This window comes from Chelon labrosus (genome assembly GCF_963514085.1).
Source record: "Chelon labrosus genome assembly, chromosome: 16".
In the NCBI taxonomy this organism is placed as follows: domain Eukaryota; kingdom Metazoa; phylum Chordata; class Actinopteri; order Mugiliformes; family Mugilidae; genus Chelon; species Chelon labrosus.
In genome coordinates, this window is record NC_140349.1 from 1,222,790 (window position 1) to 1,241,527 (window position 18,738).

An 18,738-nucleotide genomic window follows, 5' to 3' on the forward strand; every position below is an offset into this window, starting at 1 on the left:
GGTTCTCTCCAGGTTCTCCAGCTTCCTCCCACCGTCCAAATACATGCTGGTTAGGTTCATTGGTGATTCTAAACTGGCCGTAGGTGTGAGTGATAGACTGGAGACCTGTCCAGGGTGGACCCCACCTCTAGACCAATGACAGCTGGGATAGGCTCCAGACCCCCATGACCCTCCAGAGCAAACCTGTTGACGTGACCCTCCAGAAACTGAATGAACGAATGAATAAACTGATTCCACAGACCATTAAAACACTAAAACATTCCATGCAACGGGTGTGGTGACCATTTGTCTCCTGCAGTATTAATACACAGATATATATATAGGGACTGGGTGGTGCACTTGGACAGTCGGGACATGGAGAGAGGGACACACATCTAATAACATGCCATACGGAGGTAGCATACAAATGCATGAATGGCAAAGGAGTAGAAATTAGAGGACAGATGCTCGGTGCAACGTACAAAGTCTCCCAGCAGCCCAGACCTACAGCAGAATGATTAAGTGTGGTTCAGGGACGTCTTAGAGAGCTGACAAGACAAGCTTTGCCTCCCAATTTTACTCCAATACAACAGGAACACGCACACATATCTGCAGCCTAAGTCTATATCTCTGTGTGTGTTTGTGTGTGTACCTGTCGTGGCAGTGTGTATGCCGTCCACAGAGGCATGGCTAGCTCTTTGCTGTATCCACTGATGTACTCCACATGATGAAGAAGACTGTACTCGGTGTCAAACATCACCGCTGGTCGACCGAACGGGAGATGGGTGCTGTCTGCAAGAACACACACACAGTCAGTGAAGATTTTACTCCCATCCCAAAGAGTGGGGGTGCTAATGTCCTGGTTTGGGCCTGTTCTGCTGCATCTGGACCAGGACGGCTTGTCCTCATTGATGGACCAATGAATTCTGAATTCTACCAGTGAACTCTAGAAGAAAATGTCAGGACATCTGTCCATGAGCTGAATGTGAAGAGAAACTGGGTCATGCAGCAAGACAACGAGAACCAAGAACACAAGTGGTTCTACAAAAGAACGGTTAAAGAAGAACAAGATGAATGTTTAGGAACGGCCAAGTCAAAGTCCTGACCTTAATCCAATAGAAATGTTGTGGAAGGACCTGAAGCAAGCAGTTGATGTGAGGAAACCCACCAACATCTCAGAACTGAAGTGGTTCTGTTCTGAGGAATGGGCTGCTGTAGACCACTGATCAGCAGTTACCAGAAACATTTAGTTACAAGGAGGTCACAGCAGATACTGGAAACCTTTTTGCAAAGATATGTACAAATGATTTATTTTTCTTGTATAAAGTATAATATTTCCGTTGGGTTCTCTTTGTCTACTTTCAGGATGTTTTGAGTCATTTTTATGTAGCAGTTCCAGTGTGCCTTATAAAACACCAGCAGACAAATAACATTGTTAATATAAAAGAAACCTACTGTAAGTGTAGACTCCATCTGGCGAAGGACTGAAAGCTGCAATGATCTCCTCCACTTTGTTCTGAAGCAGAATAAAGATGTTTAAAGCTTGTTTTACTGGTTTTCCCAGACGGATTCAAATTGATTATTGCAGCTTTTTTTTGTTTTATATATTTGTATCTATCCTCCAACCTCGTCATCGCAGCTGCAGCCCAGATCGTGGGTTCCTGGGGTGTCGGGGGGAGACGTCGGTGACGGTGGCGTGACTTCGTCCGGCATGCTGGGGTGGAACGGTGGCTCCTTCAGCATGTCGTTGAGGCTGCCGTATGTCCCGTTGTTTGGAGCCGGCTTCAACCCCAGTAAATCTGACCCAGAGGCACAAACAAGATGAATCAGTTTCTTTACTGTCTAACAGTGTATATTCACATGTGGTTTAGTTTCTGTTCTCTGCAGAGGTCCTTGCAGAGGACCGTGCAGAGCTGCTGAAACATCTTTTGCTCTTTCTTCATCTTTGGCAAAAAGCCAAATATGAATCATCTGCAGTGTTTTCAGGCCTTCAGCTGCTGTTCTGCTTCACACCGTCAGATAAAACCTCAGGGTCCTCACCACACATGATGTTGTACAGCTCTATGTTCTCAAACTCTGGCACTCTCTTCTGGAACTTGAAGCTCGGGCCGTAGCCCATGAAGATCGTCTGCATGCAAAAAAAAACAAAACCAGAAATGTTTAAGCTCTGAGAACACTTGAAGTCCAACAAAAGGCCTATTACAGCAGCTGACATGTTTAATCCTGCATCAAGTTCTAGCTTCAAGTCTTCTATATTTTTCTTAGCCCAATGCTGCCACCTTTCAGTCAGTGGAAAAGTATGACAATGAGTATCACTTCATCAGGATGCACTTCAAAATATAAAAACAGAGCAGCATAAATGCAGAGTGTTGCTAAAACGGGTCAAAAGCTCCAGGACACAGGACGGAGACTTTACCCTCATGCTGGTGATCTTGTTGTCGAAGCCGTGGTCACCGGCGAAACCACAACGAGTCCTCGGCTTTTCTGGCATTTTCCTGAAACAAACATTTTCCTGGTGAGGGAATTCTGCCTGAACTGATTAAAAGTGATAACAGAGGTGTAACTGGGTCTGATTCTGGGTCTGTTTAGATTCATATTATCACAGTCATTTAAAAACCCGGTGCTGCAGTTACCTGGCGACGTGCCACTTCCTCTCCATCAGCAGATGGACGTCCTCGATCCTGCGGTTGTTGGCGTAGTGAAGCCTCTTGGGTAAATGCTGCTTCAGGTACGGTTTGAAGTGCTGAGTTGGCATTTTACACTGAAACAACAAAGACAGAGTTGAACGACCCGACCTTTCCCTCCCTCTCTCTACGCCTTTTTTTCTGCTCAGTTTGCTTCATATGTGTGGTCTGGTAGGTTTTGTTACTCACAGTGAGGTTTGCTACCACAACTTTTGGATCATCTGGAAAAGAAAATAGAGGGTTATGGAGATTTATGGTTAAATTACATCCCCCGCAGTCTGCTGTTAAAAGCAGGCTCAGCTTACATGTGGTGGATTTAGGGTCGCGGGGTCGTATCCTGCCCAGCGAGCCGGGGATCAGCGTGATCTCGTCGATGTTGAGAGGGTAGCTGCTGAGAAACTCTGTCCTGTCACAGTTTGCCTCCTCCATACCTGAGAGACAGAAGGGACAGTCAAGGGTTCTGGTTTTATATTGAAAGGACCGGGACACCTGAAACTAACTCAGGAAACACACATTCTCTCTACGTGGTGACTGGTTTGGTTTTCTGCATTTGAAAACTGAAAACAGTTCATGTTTGAGGTCAAAGTGAAGGCTTGTGCCAGGTTTGAAGACACTCCCTCATGGTGTTCCTGTAATCTTTAATGAACCTTGTGGACTGGAAAAATAGAACCCAGATATTAGGGCTTGTCTTTGTGGTTTAGAAATGATTATCATCTGAACCTAACATCTGAACCTAACTGATGCTGCTAGCTGCTCATTTTAAGATCCAATCAGGAATCAAGGCTCTTTCTCTGCAAATGGACATTTGTGTCCTGCATATATATAATGTATATTTTTATGTATTATCTTAAATTACCCAAACCTAACACAGGTGTTTTAATAACTTTCACTTCCATAATTTTGGAAGGAGGCAGAGATCCAAACCTGGATAAATAACACCAAAACTATCTATGCGTCCTTTCGTAACCTTGGTGAATTGACACTCATTGATTTGGAGACTCATTAGGTTTAAATGAATAAATAATCATGTACGTATGAATAGTCCGTGTGCTCGTACCGTGGTCTCCCACAATGATGACGTTGACACAGCGGTGCAGGTTCATCTGCTTCAGTCCGTTCATCAGCTGACCGATGATGTTGTCAACCTCCCTCAGAGGGTTGTCCAGCTGTGGATGGGACGCAAAATAAAAACAGATTTTAAAAAAGAAGACTTTTGGAACAAGTTTAGGACAAAATCTCTTCCTGTCAGCCCTCACCTCACTGCTGAGCGGTCCCAGACGATGGCCGAAGGCGTCGGGCTGCTCTGAGTGGACGGCGTAGACGTACGGCCTGAGGAGACAGAATAAAGACAGATTAACCGCGATGTCTTCTTTTACCCAAACAGTGGTTGTGGTTGGAGAGCCCCTGTGATGACTGGACGAGAGGAAACCCTTCCATCCATGATTAAAAAAGTAACGAGGTAAGAAGATGTGAACACACCTCTCGTCATCGGGCAGATTCAGCCAACGCAGGATGGTCAGAATCCTCCTCTCAAGAGGAATCACCCTGGAAACAAACGGTAAATAAGACGTTTAAACATTTTTTTTTATTTAACACGACTCAAAACCAGAGTGTGAACCCTGACTTGTTTTAGATGAGTTAATGTGTCTGTAATAATGCTTATATGTGATGATTAGTTAGAGGAAACATATCAAGTTAAATCACTTCTGATAACAGTTCTATTACTATTAACGTCATAAAACCGGTTTCTTTTTCTTTCTTGATTCTATTCATGGAGGCTCAGTGCTGTTACGTCTTCAATGGTCTGTTGTGACTGAGTGTGTAGGCTATTGTCCTGTTTGTGCAGTTTTTCGCCCTCGTGATCATTAGGTCATGGTTTCTGAAACGGATCCGTCTGCACCGTGACTCTGTCCGAGACAGTTTTTAATATTCCTCGTTCAGTTGGAACAACTTCAACTTGACTTTTAAACATTTTCTGTTTGGTTTTCTTTCCCGTTTCTCTTTTGAAGGTTTCTTCCCTGATATGTTTGTTTCTTGCTTTACTTCCTGTGTTTTTCCCTCTTTGATTGTTTGATTGGTTGCTTCTGGTTTGCTCCGCCCTCATTAGTTTCACCTGTGCCTCGTGAGCCCCCTGCCCATGTGTGCTCATATAATCCTGGCTTTCTTTGCTCATGTTTCCTCGTGTTTCCCTGTTTTCTAGTGTCGAGTGTTTTCAGTTTTGTTCTGGATTAGCCTGCCTTGGTTATCACAATTTTAAGTCTTCATTAAACTCAACATTATTTCTGGGTCTGTGTCCTGCGTTTAGGTTAAAAGATACCTTAGTGTTGTCTAAATATCATCAGGACAATGTATGGACTATATATAATGAGTGACTACCATAGTGTACAATGACCTTCCTTAAGGACACTTCTCCTTGATGCTCCAAAGTCACTCTCTAAGGATCTACAAGCTGCCAGCTGCAGACTTCAACAGAACCCCTGAACAGTAATGGCGGGCTTTTTTTATTTTTTTTTTAAACCACTTTTGGATTTGTTTGCACGTCTGCATTTAGAAAGAGAACTACATAATCTATGGACACACCCTACATTTCCAGCAGTTACTCATTTAGCTCATAGGAATGCAAATCATTTTGTGATGGATGTCTCGGGAGTGAACGCTAAAGTAGTTCAGAAAATTAACCAGCACACTCTGCAGTCCTGGTGTAATTTAAAGTGACTTATGTTCTTCCACTGTTTTATTTGATGTGTTGACACTCTTTGTCTTTTGTTCGTTTTTATTGACTGAATATTTGGATGAGGTTTCCAGACGTAGCCCTCTTCATCTAAAGGCTTCCCTGTCAATACTCTGGGGGAGGAGGGGGTCAGTAGGAGTTCAATGTCTGACACGATTGAAAAATGTTCCAGTACTAACTTAAGTACCAAGGCCAGAAGAAAGTCGCCGCTTTAACTCCTTGTTTCTCTGCAGTGATCCAGATCTGCAGAACAGAAAAGAACAGAGGTGATCACAAATCTAACGTCCCCAGTCCTCAGACCACAGCATCACACCTCGGTTTCATATTCCTTCAGCAGCTTATTGTATTCTGCATGCACTGTATATGCTGGTCTGATGTGCATTGTTTGCAGTTTGCGTGCAAGAAACTATTTTTAAAAGTTCACGATGGGAAAACATTTCTAATCTGGTCAGAGGCGTTATCCACCATTATTCCTGTGTCTTCTCTGTCCCTTCGCGGTGGTTAAAGATGCTGCAGCTGTAACTGAACTTAAGTTAATACTATTACATCTGGTTCAACATTTAAACCATCCTGATATAACATTACGAGTTCAGAACCACTACAGAGATCGCAAGAGCAGGTAAAATTTAAAAAACTACGCCGTCTTCTCATGTTTTTAGTATCAGACCAGAGGTTTAATGTCAAGGTCGATCCAAGTAGGAGCTGTGATCTCAGCCGACATCAGATTCACGGCTAACTGAGCGTCTAAACCACAACATTTAACATAAGTGTTGTTTTTCTTAGAGGTATTCTCAGAGGACCTCCAGACCATGAAATGAACCACTGGGCGCTTTGTCAATTACACACTTTCACTTGTGTCAGAACATAAAGGCCTTGAATCCAGACCAACTTCTTTGACCAGAATCTTAATTTGTGACTGTTGTTCTGGAGCCAGTCAGAGATCTTGAACTGATTCCAGTCCAGTCACCGGCTGGAATCTAGACCGCACTTACCGGCTGCCCCCCCCACCAGCGATGGTTCAGTTTCTCTCTGGTGCGCAGGCTGAAGGTGGCATTAAACTCCGGGTCGTGCATGGTGTTTCCCACAATGCCATGGGACTCCGGGTAGAGACCCTGCAGAGAGAGTCGCGTTTTATGAATCAAGAATCAGTCGTGTGGCAACATCACCACAATGAGGCCGTTCTGAACCAGACTACCCCGTTTACTGTTGAGTTTAAAAGCAGGACTCTTCATTAACAGCCTACTGTACCTTCTAATGTCACAGGATAGAAACGATGCAGGATCACTTACCGTGGCCAGGGTGTATAAATTTGGAAAAGTCTTTGATGGGTAGACTGGCCGCATGTACGGTGCTGATGTACCACATGAACCTGAGAGGGAACAAATAGAAGCCAAGCTCTGAGATGATACTGGACATAGAGGATCCAACAGTGGAACATGGACAAGTCACAGAAATCAGTCACTCTATAATCACTACAGGTACAGAAAGATATCAAGAGGAGGAAGACGTACTGAGTTTATGAATGTTGGGGATGACAGATTTGCCCTTCTTCATGTAGGAGGCTCTGAAGCCGTCGACAGAGAGCATGATGAGAGGAGGACGGACGAAGCTGAGAAGGACAAGAACAATGTATATAGGTCATTGTTAATGTGAGGAACAGTGAAGGAATGAAACCACATGGTTCTAGACAAGGCCTGCTCAAGTTGATGCCTGGAATAACTTTTAAGAGACCGGCTTTAAGTCTTTAAAGAGCAGCTCTGGGCAGTTTCACCTATGTTTTGTTCCTATGAACATCACCTTGAGTTTGCTGAAGCATCTAGACCAGGTAGTGGTATCCATCTGTGTCTAATGTGTCTTCACACTGCAGACAAACTGCTACAGGGAGAAACTGCTATTGGGCTGAGACCACCATCTCTAACCGGGCTTATTGTTGTGTTCACACCAGCCCATTGAACCAATCATATCATGGGGATCTATGCTCCTGGTTTTCAGAAATACAATCTCGTTGTGAAAGCACCCCTCAGTCATGCAACTTTATAACAAAACCCTGCAACCCGGAGATGTTTGGAAGATGTTGGTGCATTAGACACATGTTTGCACAATTGGAAATATGGAATCTGGAGTTTTTGGAGTTGGAAATTGAAGGTAGTTTCCAAAAAAATACTTGTTGGACAAATGCTGGGATGTATTTTCATTTGATTCTGTGCAACACTCCTCTTCAACTTAGAAGCTTCTCTTTATACTTTAATTATTATTGCACATTAATAGACAAGAGTCTCACCCTGCAGGACATTCAGCAGACGTGATCTCCTCACAGTCTCCTTGCGTCCACGATATCTCACCTCACAAGGAAACGACAGACCACAGTCATTGACCATGTTTAAGGTACATTTGACTTCCACTTCAGGAAAACCTGTTTCATGACTTGTACCTTTGCAGAGGGACTTGTAGTTGGAGCAGCAGTCTCCCTTCTCCATGCAGTCCTCTGAGCAGTGGCAGGCATGGTTGTCGTCCCTCTCCTCCCCACAGCGCTCCTCCGTGCACTCGAATCCTCCCTCTGGGACACACCAAGCACGGCGGTTCATTAAACATCACTACATCACCGTAACCTCACTGCCGTCACAGTGAAGTGAGGTGAGGTGAAGTAACGGCAATGTGCTGCAAATTATCCAGATCCGAGCAAAGACCCACGAGTAGCTCAGCGCCGTAGAACCATCGTAAATTCATTTTTCTTTTTGGAAAAAGTCCCGCTGTCGTTCGCCCTAATGTCTTCAAGATGAAACCGTGGATACGCTCGCTTCAGCCAGCGCCAAGCTCTAAATTAGCATCAGATGAAAACGAGCAAACTCTCCAACAGCAGCCCTTTGTCCACGCTAAATAGGCAGCAGCAGAAACCACTTATCCTCCTGGACGCTGTACCACGCTACACCAAACAAATAGCTTTCACCAGCATGAGTATCAGCATCTGTAATAGCTGTAGGTGTCAGTTTTATTTTAGCTTTCCATAAAACATTCCAACCTGTTTTAATTCAAGATGTCAGAGTGGAAACTAGACTCCTGTACGTTTTCTTATCTCTCTTTTCACGCTTTTATCTAATCTAAGCCTTGGTGGAAGAATCACAGGCCTCTACAGATACAGACTGAGGGCCGTCCTAGTGGCTGTCCACCAACCACCCACCCCCAAAGGAAGGCAGATGTTTTTCGCAGACACAGACAGAGCTCTGCCGTTTAGCCAGCACAGAATTGGCCTTGAGTTGGTTTTTGCAGAACCTTCTCAGTGTTTCCTGTAATATCTACATGTGTTCTTTGGGTTCTGTTGGTTTGTCAAACATGGAAGAGGCTACGCTGAATGTTGCTAATGGCAGCCAAAAGCTCACAGTTGCAGCTGTGGCTAATTTAATGTCATGTTTGCGTAGCGAGCTGGAGCCTAGAGCTCAATCATGACCAGGCTTGTAGCAGTGCAGTGTTTTCACATTCAGGTGATCCCGGAGATGTTTGGAAGACGTTGGTGCATGCACGGAGGTTGTATTAAATTAAAGACACTAGACACATGTTTGTACATAGGGAAATATAGGATCTGGAGTTTTTGGATACTTATTGGACAAAAGCAGGGATGTCTTTTCATTTGATTCTGTGCAACAATCCTCTTCGACTGACCGCTTACAAGCTTCTCTTGCACATTAATAGACAAGCTGTGGCTAATTTAATGTCATGTTTGTGTAGCTAGCTGGAGCCGAGAGCTCAATCACAACCAGGCTCATAGCAGTACTGTGTTTCTCTTGACTTGTGTCTGCTCCAGCGTTAACTGCACTGAGCTACGTCACTCTGACCGAGCAGACGAGGAAAAGAGCGCCACATTTTATTGACAGCGTGGAAAAACCAGGGATGCAAGGACGTCAGGAGAAGTGAGACTGACTTGTTTTCAGGCAGTGCTCATCGAAGTCTGAGCAGCAGCTGTAGTAGGTTTTGCACAGATTGTCACATCTGCATCCCGGAGGAGCGGCCTCCTCCAGCTCGAAGCACCTCCCCAGGCAGGAGCCCGCTGAGCTGACCCACTCTGAGATGACTGGAGGGAGGAGAAGGACACAGTGAGACACGACGGCTGACATAAAATCTGAGTTGTTTCTCTCTTGAAGCTAGGTCAGCTAGGTCTGTTCATGCATGCATACACTGCAGTTTGATTGCATGTGTGTGGAAAACTGAATTAGTTGACATTAATATGAACATTCATACGTAGCATGCAACTGATCCTGAGATGTTAAAGCATCTTTAAATGCATCATATTTGTGTTTTATAGTTTAGTGAGCTTAACTTAAAGCAAGCAAACAAGAGGAGCTGGAAATACTGTAACTGTATTTAACACTAACACAACCAGAAGCACCTCGCTGGTTACTTAAAGCATGTTATACATACGATCAGGGTTTTTTGTGACGCCTCAGGGAAACGCTTCCGGCTCGTTCTCACCTTTTACACGAGGCGTGGAGATCTCTCCTCCCTCTAAAGGTCGGGTGGCTTGAAACACATAAGCTCTGCTGACGTCAGAACCCCACAGACAGAACACAACCACTACCTGCAGACAAAAACCACCAAAGGTCAAAGGTCAGAAGCAGCAGCAGCAGCAGCAGCAGCAGCTCCAGAGCTTCACCGCTCAGCCACAGCTCCAAACTTGGAGTTAGGTTTTCCTCTCTCCTCGGAGACACATTCATGTTCACACCTCTCCACAGAGGTCAGAGGTCAACGGGCAGCCAGGAATGGAAACAGGAAACGTTAAGTGCCGCCTGATTCTGGTCTCCGTATATAGCTCAGAGATAAGCCACTGATAAAGACTCGTTATCCAGGATGAACTCATTCACACAGTCAAAATCTAAAATATACGCATGTATACAATAAAACCTTTTACTCCAGAAACAGGAAGGTTTACAACAAAAACAAACAGGGAGACAACATTCAGTTAAGATGCTGCAAAGATGCCTTCGAGCAAAATACAGAGCAGTTAGTAGAGCTAGCGCAGCCTGACGCTGCTACAATACTACAGTACACTGTGGTTTAAATTAAAAAACATTTCATTCTTGTTTACCAGCCTTTATGATTCTGTTTATCAGCTACTTGAAGAGGTTTGTCTGGACTCAAGTTGAATCTCCAAAAATAAGATGAAACATGAGCAAATGGAGTCTATTGAAGACGTTTTATCCAAGTCTTAAGTTCTTAATGACTGATGGAGGGTTTCACCTGTAGCTGGAGGAATCGGTTTTGAATCTGTTTTCCTTTCCCAGTGGATGGTACTCTAATAACCTGCTAATGTCCAGAGACTGAAAAGGATGAGGGTCAAACCGTTCAGTTCTCTACCAGAACTGGAGACTTGAAACATCTTGGATGACTGAGAACCTTCAGGAGCTCATTCATACTGAGCTGGTGCCTCAGCTCGCTCCACTGACTCATACAGCTCAGCACCTTGTCCAGAGGAATTCTAGGAAATGTGTGTGCATTGCTCAAACAGACAAAGCTGGGGCAGCCACAACATTATGACCACTGACAGGAGAAGTGAATAACATTTAAACCATGTTGTGACAGTTCAATGTTCTGCTGGGAAACTTCTGGACCTGGCATTCATTGGTGTGGATGTTACTTAGACATGTAGCACCCACCTAGACCAGACCAGGCACCCCCACCCCATAGCAATGACACTCCTTGATGGCAGCAGCCATCCCCAGCAGGATGCAGCCTGACACAGACACACACACAAAAACACTTTAGGAACAACTAAAAAAAAAAAAACATGAAGAACAGCACAAGGTGTTGACCTGGCCTCCAGATTCACTAGATCCCAAACTGATCAAGTATCTGTGGGATGATCCACAGAGGCCCCTCCCCTCAAAGACCCCCCACTAACAACAGGACACCCTCAGAAGGCCCATGTCCATTTTCTGATGAGTCACCACAAGAGAGACCTGCACAACATTAGGAAGGTGGTCATAATGTTATGGCTGACTACATGTTCCCTCTGTGAACTTGGACTCATATTCTTAGGAAACCTCCTGGAGACGAGTCAAGGGTCTGTGGATTTCCCTGGAAGAACCACAACCACTGAGCCAAACCATGAGGACCCTGAACTTCAGCCAGAGAGTCATCAGCTTTTAAACTCAGCAAGGATGTGCCCCGATGTTCTTCACCAAACCTCTGCAGGCATCCAGCAACTCATCACATCTAATTATCGTTCTTTTAATTCACATTTCCAATTAATTCCACAGTCAGATGATGAAGATGATGAAGATGATGATCAGATCCACGCAGTGCCAGATGGAAATTAGGCCAATCCATAGTGTAACCATTAACCTACAGCTTGCTTACCTTTACCTCCCCCAGGTAAACAAATCTGTGTCACTGTTGACATTGAGCTTTTCCAGGCAATCCCTCTTCCTCCTCCCCCTCCTCCTCCTCCTCATCATCATCATACTACATCTTGACTGACTCAGTGTCACCACCTTCCTTCTTTCTGTCTTTCTCTTTGTCTTTCTTTTCTTTTTTTTACGTAAAGCTTCCAAATTTCAGAGTCAAAGAGCAGCTCCCACCGGTCGATACATCAATCCTGCAACAGCGCTACCTCTTTTTTTTTTTTTTTTTTTCCGGGGAGTGTAGGGAGGGGGCCGAGGTGGGGAACACTTCGGTTCACCCAAAATGAAAGCTACAAACAAAACCACGCAAGAGAACACGACCCGCCACTGTCTTACCGTACCAAATTGCCCAGTCGCATGTTCCAAACAGTGAATCCACTTCTGGCATTCCCCCTAAAAAAAAATCACAGCACACAGATTGCGTCCAACGTCCGACAGAAGATCCTCTGCGCACCTCTGCAGATCGATGGAGCAGAGCGCAGGGGTCCAACTCTCTCTCTCTCTCTCGCTCTCTCTCTCTCTCTCTCTCTCTCTCTCTCTCTCTCTCTCTCTCTCTTTTCCAGTTGTTTGACTTTGCCTTGCCTCTGCCTCTCTCGGTCTTGAGCCAATAAGCATGAAGTAATGGTGACAGCTGCGCTCTGGTACAAGAGTGCGTCAGGTCGGGGTGACGCTCCCGAGTCCAACACAGTCAGCAGCACTGGACTGGTCACCCAGAGAGAGAGAGAGAGAGAGAGAGAGAGAGTGAGAAGCTTGTATAATGTCCTGTTGTCTCCTCAACACTTCTCCTAAATGAAGATGAGAGGAGTTTTCTTGGTGTGTTGGGAGACTAGGACCTAAAATCACTCCCGTGTTCCTGGTCAAAGATGAGCTCTGAGTTTTAGAAGTCTGCAGCAGTGAGGAATCACACAGTTTGAATAACATCTGCACATATTCCATGACAAAGCTGCTTTCAGTTCTGCTCCAGTCTGAGTCCCACGCTGACGTCTCGAGGTGAAACTGTAAGTCCTTTTATTTCTGAGACTCAATGAAGGTGAAGGATCAGTTATGGTGACCGTTTAGGGAGCGGCAGTGGTTTATCACAGCCTTGGTCCTGCATTCAACCCCACTGAACCATCACTGATCAGATCTAATGAACCTCACTAAGCTCTCTGGAATCATATACTTGTAGATTTCAACTTGCTAATGGTGCAGTTAGTCTTGAAACCAGACCAAATACACCCATTCACAAAATCTTAAAGGGTGGAAAGTTGTTCAGGGCCCGTATTCTTAGAACAAAGAGTTGCTCCTAGAGGCCAAACTCTAAGAAAATTCTGATGTTTTCTAAGAATTTCCCCTCAAAGTTCAGAGTAGATCCCAGTAAAGATAAAAGGTATTCCTAAAGAATCGCAGCTCTTCAGAGAGCTCCTAAGGTGAGATCTGTTCAAAGCAGGGAGGAGGACTTTTAAGAGTCTTAGGAGTTTCTGAAGCAGAAAGGAGGCATTTATCTGTCGTGTTGTATTTCCTCATGTCTGCTTCTTGTCTTGTAGTGTGACACTGGAGCCAAATCTACGTCTCAAAACACTTTTATTCTCGTTGACCAGTTGATCCAGAAAAAGATCTGATGCTCCATTCTAGGCTCATTATCACCATTATCAACAGTGTATTTTTATCTAGCTTTTAGGATCAACCAATCACAACACCTCCTCACTAAGATCAGAGTTTCTGTCCATTCCTTGATCAGAGTTCTCTGAGAATGTTCTGGAATGACTCCTGAGCTGAGACTCCTTGACAGGAATGTTTAGGCTAAGTTAGGAGCTCTGAGAGGATTCTAGGAATCTTTAGGAATATGGGCCCTGGAGTCTCTCTGTTGGCAACTGAGTCTGCTCCTGCGAAGATCTGCTGGGCCAATCAGATTGTTTAGAGGCGGGGCTTAATGTGGTGATGGCACAGAAGAGTAACTGCACCTCTCTTATAAATTAGTTTATAATGTAATGGTTCTGATTGGCAGAAGGACTATCCAGTTGATACTTGATACTTATGGAGTTCCACAAGGTTCTGTGCTAGGACCATTACTTTTCCCATTATGCATCTTATATATGTTGTCTACTATAGAAGATATTATCAGGAAGTCATATTTCACATCAGATTTGAATTTAAATACATTTCCGTTGCTGTGCAGATGAAACCTAGCCGCCCACCCTCCCATTTGAGCTGGATCTTGTTGGAGGTATTTTCTGGCATCCTTTGCCTTTGCGTTTGCTGCATCCTACAACTCCGTGCTATGTCAACCATCTTGATGCAAGTTTGATTATTATTGGTCCTAAATCAATAAATCTGAATTTAATAGAATCTAACTTAAGCTGACAATGACTTGATGGAAAACCAAACTGTTGAGGGTAGACAAACTGCACGTACTGCCTGGTAACTCTACTAACAGTCAGGACATTTCACTCTAGACCAGAAATCTCTGACGTCTTTTAATCACAGGTTTATAAATGATGACACAACCAATCACTGACGTGATCAACTCACTAAAAGTTACTTTATAAATATGAATTTATTGATTTGTGCTGTAAACAGGTGTTTTGAGTAAAACTAAAGGCTTCATGGAGTTCTGCAGTTTTATGCCATGTTCCGTTTGTCTTGGCCTGAGATTTGAATTGAAACCTTTTTAAATGGCAGTGAAGACCACAGTCACTTCATTACCAAACTCTGTTTATTCCCTGCATGACTATACGCTCTGTGTTCAGCTGACAAACGTTCCAAAGCAGAGGGAACAGTGTCCTGGCATCTGTGTTCAAGGCTGCAGAGAGTGACTTATGACGGAGAACTTCTGAAATCCAAACGTTGGAAAATAGTCTTGTAAACTGTCCACGTTCTGCTGAATACAGGCCAATATGAGCTTTAAATCTAACTCTAGTTCATACTGTAAATGTGAAACATCATCTTCAACGTATCTCTGCTAGCACAACATGTGGAGAACTGATGAATCACTGTCTAATATTCATGGATAAAAACAAAGTTATATCATTTGGAGATTCTGTTGGACCAAAGGTTAATTCTGTGCCTCTCTAATGTTTGCTGTCACTGATTTAATCTGAGCGCCATCTTTAACCTCTGTCTGCTGTAGACCACCTACTCCACTCTTACCTGCTCTCCTTGTTCAAGGCTGTACATACCACCCACGTAGTCTCACCTGCCCTGTGCAGCTCAACACTGATAATTATCAAAGGTGTTTAGATGTGAGTTCAGGAGGAGCCTTAGAGCAGGGACACAGCACAGCACCTGTCGACTGTTTGTCCACTGAATAAGTTTACTCAGCTTCGAGATGCATACATGTTGGGGTCAGAGGTCGGCTGCAACAGGACAGGGGTTTAGAAACAGGACATCTTACTCTCTGGCTTTGTGACTTACTGTCGCATTGAGAGTGTGTTGCATTTTATGGACTCATTTACTGTCTCTGTTTTTTGCATCTTGGACTGTCAAGGTTTCCCTTTATTTTAATCTAAGATACTTTGAACATTGCTGAAATGAAAGCAGGACTTCTTTAACACCATACGTATGTACTATTCCCAGTGTTTGGTAGAGATCCTTTCCTTGGATGTCTTGATCCATTTTTGACCAACTGTTTGGTGTCCATGTGGGTGTTGGTGTTCATGAACATATCTCTCGGTGTTCACGGCTCCCAGGAACGCTATCGTGAATGGAAACAGACAAGAATAAAACTGTTATCATCGGAACTTTCCTCCAGAGAAAGTCAACTTTTAGAGTTATCACGGACTGAATTTTAGCAGATGTTCAAAGGCTCTACTCAAGAAACAAGTGAATGCAGGACTCGCTGAATAGTTGGTTCAGCCAAAGTTTAACCTTCGACTGTAGGGAAGTGAGGAACCGGTGCTGCAGGACAGAGCAGAAGTCGTGCACCAATCAGCCAAACTGTTTAACAGCTACTACACTAGACTTAGTTTCTCCACATTAACAGGTAGGAGATATTCCTTTCTACACACAAATGTTTGGAAGTTTCACATCTTCTCCTTGTAAGCTTTTGCAAAGATTTGAGCAGGACACGTTGTAAGAGACACTTTCTGTCACATCAGTCACTATTGGAGGAACTAATCTCGTCCTGTGAGATAAACTGAGAGAGAAGGAAATATCTGACTGTTTTTCTTTGTTAACACTGAGACAAAGATGCCGTGCTATGAAGACAGCTCTCTGCTTTAAAGCCGTCTCTGCGCTCTCTCTCTGTTGGAGACTAATACCTCGGCTACGGAGCTCTGCACGACGGGTACCAGCCTTCATAAGATGTTTATCTGCTCTGTGATTCTGGATGAATGCCACAGAAAAAGCCGAAGCATTACGCCTCCGTTCGCGGCGCTGCTCTCAATTCAGGGCCTTTTGAAAGTTCTGAGCTGGCGCTGACTCTGCCTGGAAACATTTTGTTCGCGGGGGGAACAAATCTCACGGCTTTGAAAGTGATCTGCACGCCCATCACCTCGGGGGAAAACATCCTCATCTTACAAAGACCACACACATGCATAAACAGTCACATATGCAGGGGTAGGCGCACATACAGAGGGCCTGGCTGCACGCCAAACGCACACACACAAAGATTCTCACTCAACTCTGAATACAAAACATTTCAGGGCGTTTGAAGGCAACCAGAATCCAATTTCTGAGGCCTGTGGAGCCGTGCATGCGTCTTGGAGGTGGATGCCAAAGCACAAAGACACACACTCCCCCTGGCCCCCGGCACAGATTACCTTCCATCAGCCACAGAGCGATCTGATTGGGCGATGCGTTCACCGCCTGAGGCCACGCTTACCTGGATGATCCTGGAGGAAGTCAGACCACGGCTTGAGTTTCAGTGCACCTGGACTCGGGGACAACCGCCAATCAGAAACTCACACAGACTTCAACAAGACGCTCTGTACACAAGGTCACTTTGTTCCTTTGTGTGAACACATAATGATCCAGAGTCTTGCAGGCTTCATGGCCTGAGGACGGGCTTAAACCCCTTCACACCCTTCCCCTCTCATGGCCCTGGTCACCTCCAGATCAGACTAATATCAGAGAAGATCAGTGTCTGGATGAGTGGACGTCCTGATAGCTCACCTGGTTCAGAATGAGCCCAAAACCAGAGACTATAGTCCTCACTGCAGTTATGCAAGTTCATATCCAGCCTGCACACTTCGCTGTATGTTGCCTCCTCAAATAAAAAGATTAAAGCTCCAAAAAACAACTTTGAAAAAGTACATTTGAAATGCATGAGAAGCAAACCGAGTGCATGTTTGTTTAAACCTGGATGTGGTGTTGTTTTATCTCCTTTTCAAACCAAAGTCTCCTGCTGAACCTCTGAGGAAGCTGAGGAAGCGTTTTGAACCAGAACTTCCTTCACTGCAGCTGGAAGTGCAGCTGTCAGCTCCGCTGCTCACAGAAAGCAGAAACAAGCGTCCTGGAACAAGACAGCGAAAGGAACCAGCAGCACAGAGGACTCACTGGGAACCTGGAGACAGATGATAGCAGCTTTTAATAAACGAAACTGCAGAATCAGTATAGTACAAAATATTAAAAGTGAACTTTTTTCAACTATTTAACAAGAAAATAAACTTTCACTAAAATTAAAGTTAGAAAGATTCTGATAAAGTAAGAAGAAGGGTTAAAAACTTCACTGGATCAAAACCTGTGGCCCATAAACAAAAAGCTGTGCCGTGCAGGAGGATGTGTTCCTGAATTTTACTTATTATTTTGAACAATTAAAATTTAATTTTTGACATTTTTGATGTCATAGCCATATTACACTTTTGTTAAGTAATCAAAAACTTTCATAAAAAATAAACAAAAACATAAGACAATTCATTGGCTCTGGGTAAACCATGTGAAGCCTGAAATGAAATATTAGTCAGACAGGAATTTATGGCAGTTTACTGACTTTAACTTTATTTTAGAGCAAATAAAATAATTTGATTTGGACTATTAATCAGGTGAAGCTTGACTAAAAAACTGAAAATATCTTCTATAGGTTATTTCATTAAATTGTGAAAACTGAGAACAACAAAAGACGATATTTATTATTAAGTGAACTTCTGCAACATCACCCATAATTCTATTTAATTTCCACTAATGTGGACTAAATTAATCCAGATTTTAAGACGGCATTTTAATCTTTTACATAATCAGTAAGATTAAATTAGAAAAAAAATAAAATTGCCATTGCGGCAGATTGAAATTGCGAAATGCGTGCTGTATTTCATACTCAAGTGTTCACAGTTTTACTACAGTGTCTAAAGTATGGAGTAATTGCGTTACTTCAGTAAACTAAATATACATATGTATAATGTATATACTATATAATAATATGATATCCCTGCAAAGAAATGAAAAGTAAATTAATGAAAGTGCATGAATAAATCCAGCAGGTGGCAGATATGTTATATTTATCATTTTAAGCTTGAGATATCTTTTTGTGTTAGAAATAATAAATATATAAAGTAAAAACTACAAGACCAATAACAATCAGTTCTAATTTATGTTTTATTAGCAGATTCCCAAAAATTAAAGCAGCACTAATTGTAGTTTTGGCCACTAGGGGGCGGTAGAACTCACCAACGAGCTTTAAACACCTTTGACATCTTATCAGCTTTTTTAAAAAAAAGTTCTTGTAGTGATCACAGTAGCCATCAGACATCCAGTGGGTTGGTGCTAACAGAGACGTGTCCCCCCATTACTGGACCAGAGGAGGTCAGCCACACATGCTCCTGTACAGAGTTTGAAGTTCAGACGAGATCTCACTCAGATACATGAACTCTGCTGAGATCTGTGCATCGTAGTACAGGAACAGTCATGTACTTTGGACAAAGTTAATGTTTGCCTCACTATGCTCAAACACACACCCACACACGCAGACACACACCCACACACACACACAACCTCACACACACAGCCTGTTCCAGTGATCACATGTCTCATCTGACAT

General features: G+C 43.7%; 1 protein-coding gene across 2 annotated transcripts in view; it reads right to left on the minus strand.

The window, feature by feature from the left end:
* Window positions 1–12,399, minus strand: part of enpp2l (ectonucleotide pyrophosphatase/phosphodiesterase 2-like) — a 41,050-nt gene extending 28,651 nt beyond the window's left edge. Inside the window, exons 1-20 of one of the 2 annotated variants that reach the window (XM_084562997.1) lie at window positions 12,128–12,399; window positions 9,859–9,964; window positions 9,311–9,460; window positions 7,826–7,951; window positions 7,676–7,736; window positions 6,906–7,003; window positions 6,684–6,763; window positions 6,387–6,506; window positions 5,582–5,637; window positions 4,143–4,208; window positions 3,920–3,992; window positions 3,721–3,829; window positions 2,969–3,094; window positions 2,853–2,884; window positions 2,613–2,740; window positions 2,396–2,474; window positions 2,020–2,107; window positions 1,606–1,778; window positions 1,435–1,495; window positions 632–771 (exon numbers count right to left, since the gene is read on the minus strand). In XM_084562997.1, the coding sequence (XP_084419123.1) occupies window positions 632–771; window positions 1,435–1,495; window positions 1,606–1,778; window positions 2,020–2,107; window positions 2,396–2,474; window positions 2,613–2,740; window positions 2,853–2,884; window positions 2,969–3,094; window positions 3,721–3,829; window positions 3,920–3,992; window positions 4,143–4,208; window positions 5,582–5,637; window positions 6,387–6,506; window positions 6,684–6,763; window positions 6,906–7,003; window positions 7,676–7,736; window positions 7,826–7,951; window positions 9,311–9,460; window positions 9,859–9,964; window positions 12,128–12,145 (1,890 nt within the window). In that variant the 5' untranslated portion in view covers window positions 12,146–12,399. Of the gene's footprint in view, window positions 1–631; window positions 772–1,434; window positions 1,496–1,605; window positions 1,779–2,019; window positions 2,108–2,395; window positions 2,475–2,612; window positions 2,741–2,852; window positions 2,885–2,968; window positions 3,095–3,720; window positions 3,993–4,142; window positions 4,209–5,581; window positions 5,638–6,386; window positions 6,507–6,683; window positions 6,764–6,905; window positions 7,004–7,675; window positions 7,737–7,825; window positions 7,952–9,310; window positions 9,461–9,858; window positions 9,965–12,127 lie in introns of both variants that reach the window. The other variant, XM_084562996.1, reaches the window with a different exon arrangement.
* Window positions 12,400–18,738: the final 6,339 nt, after the last annotated feature.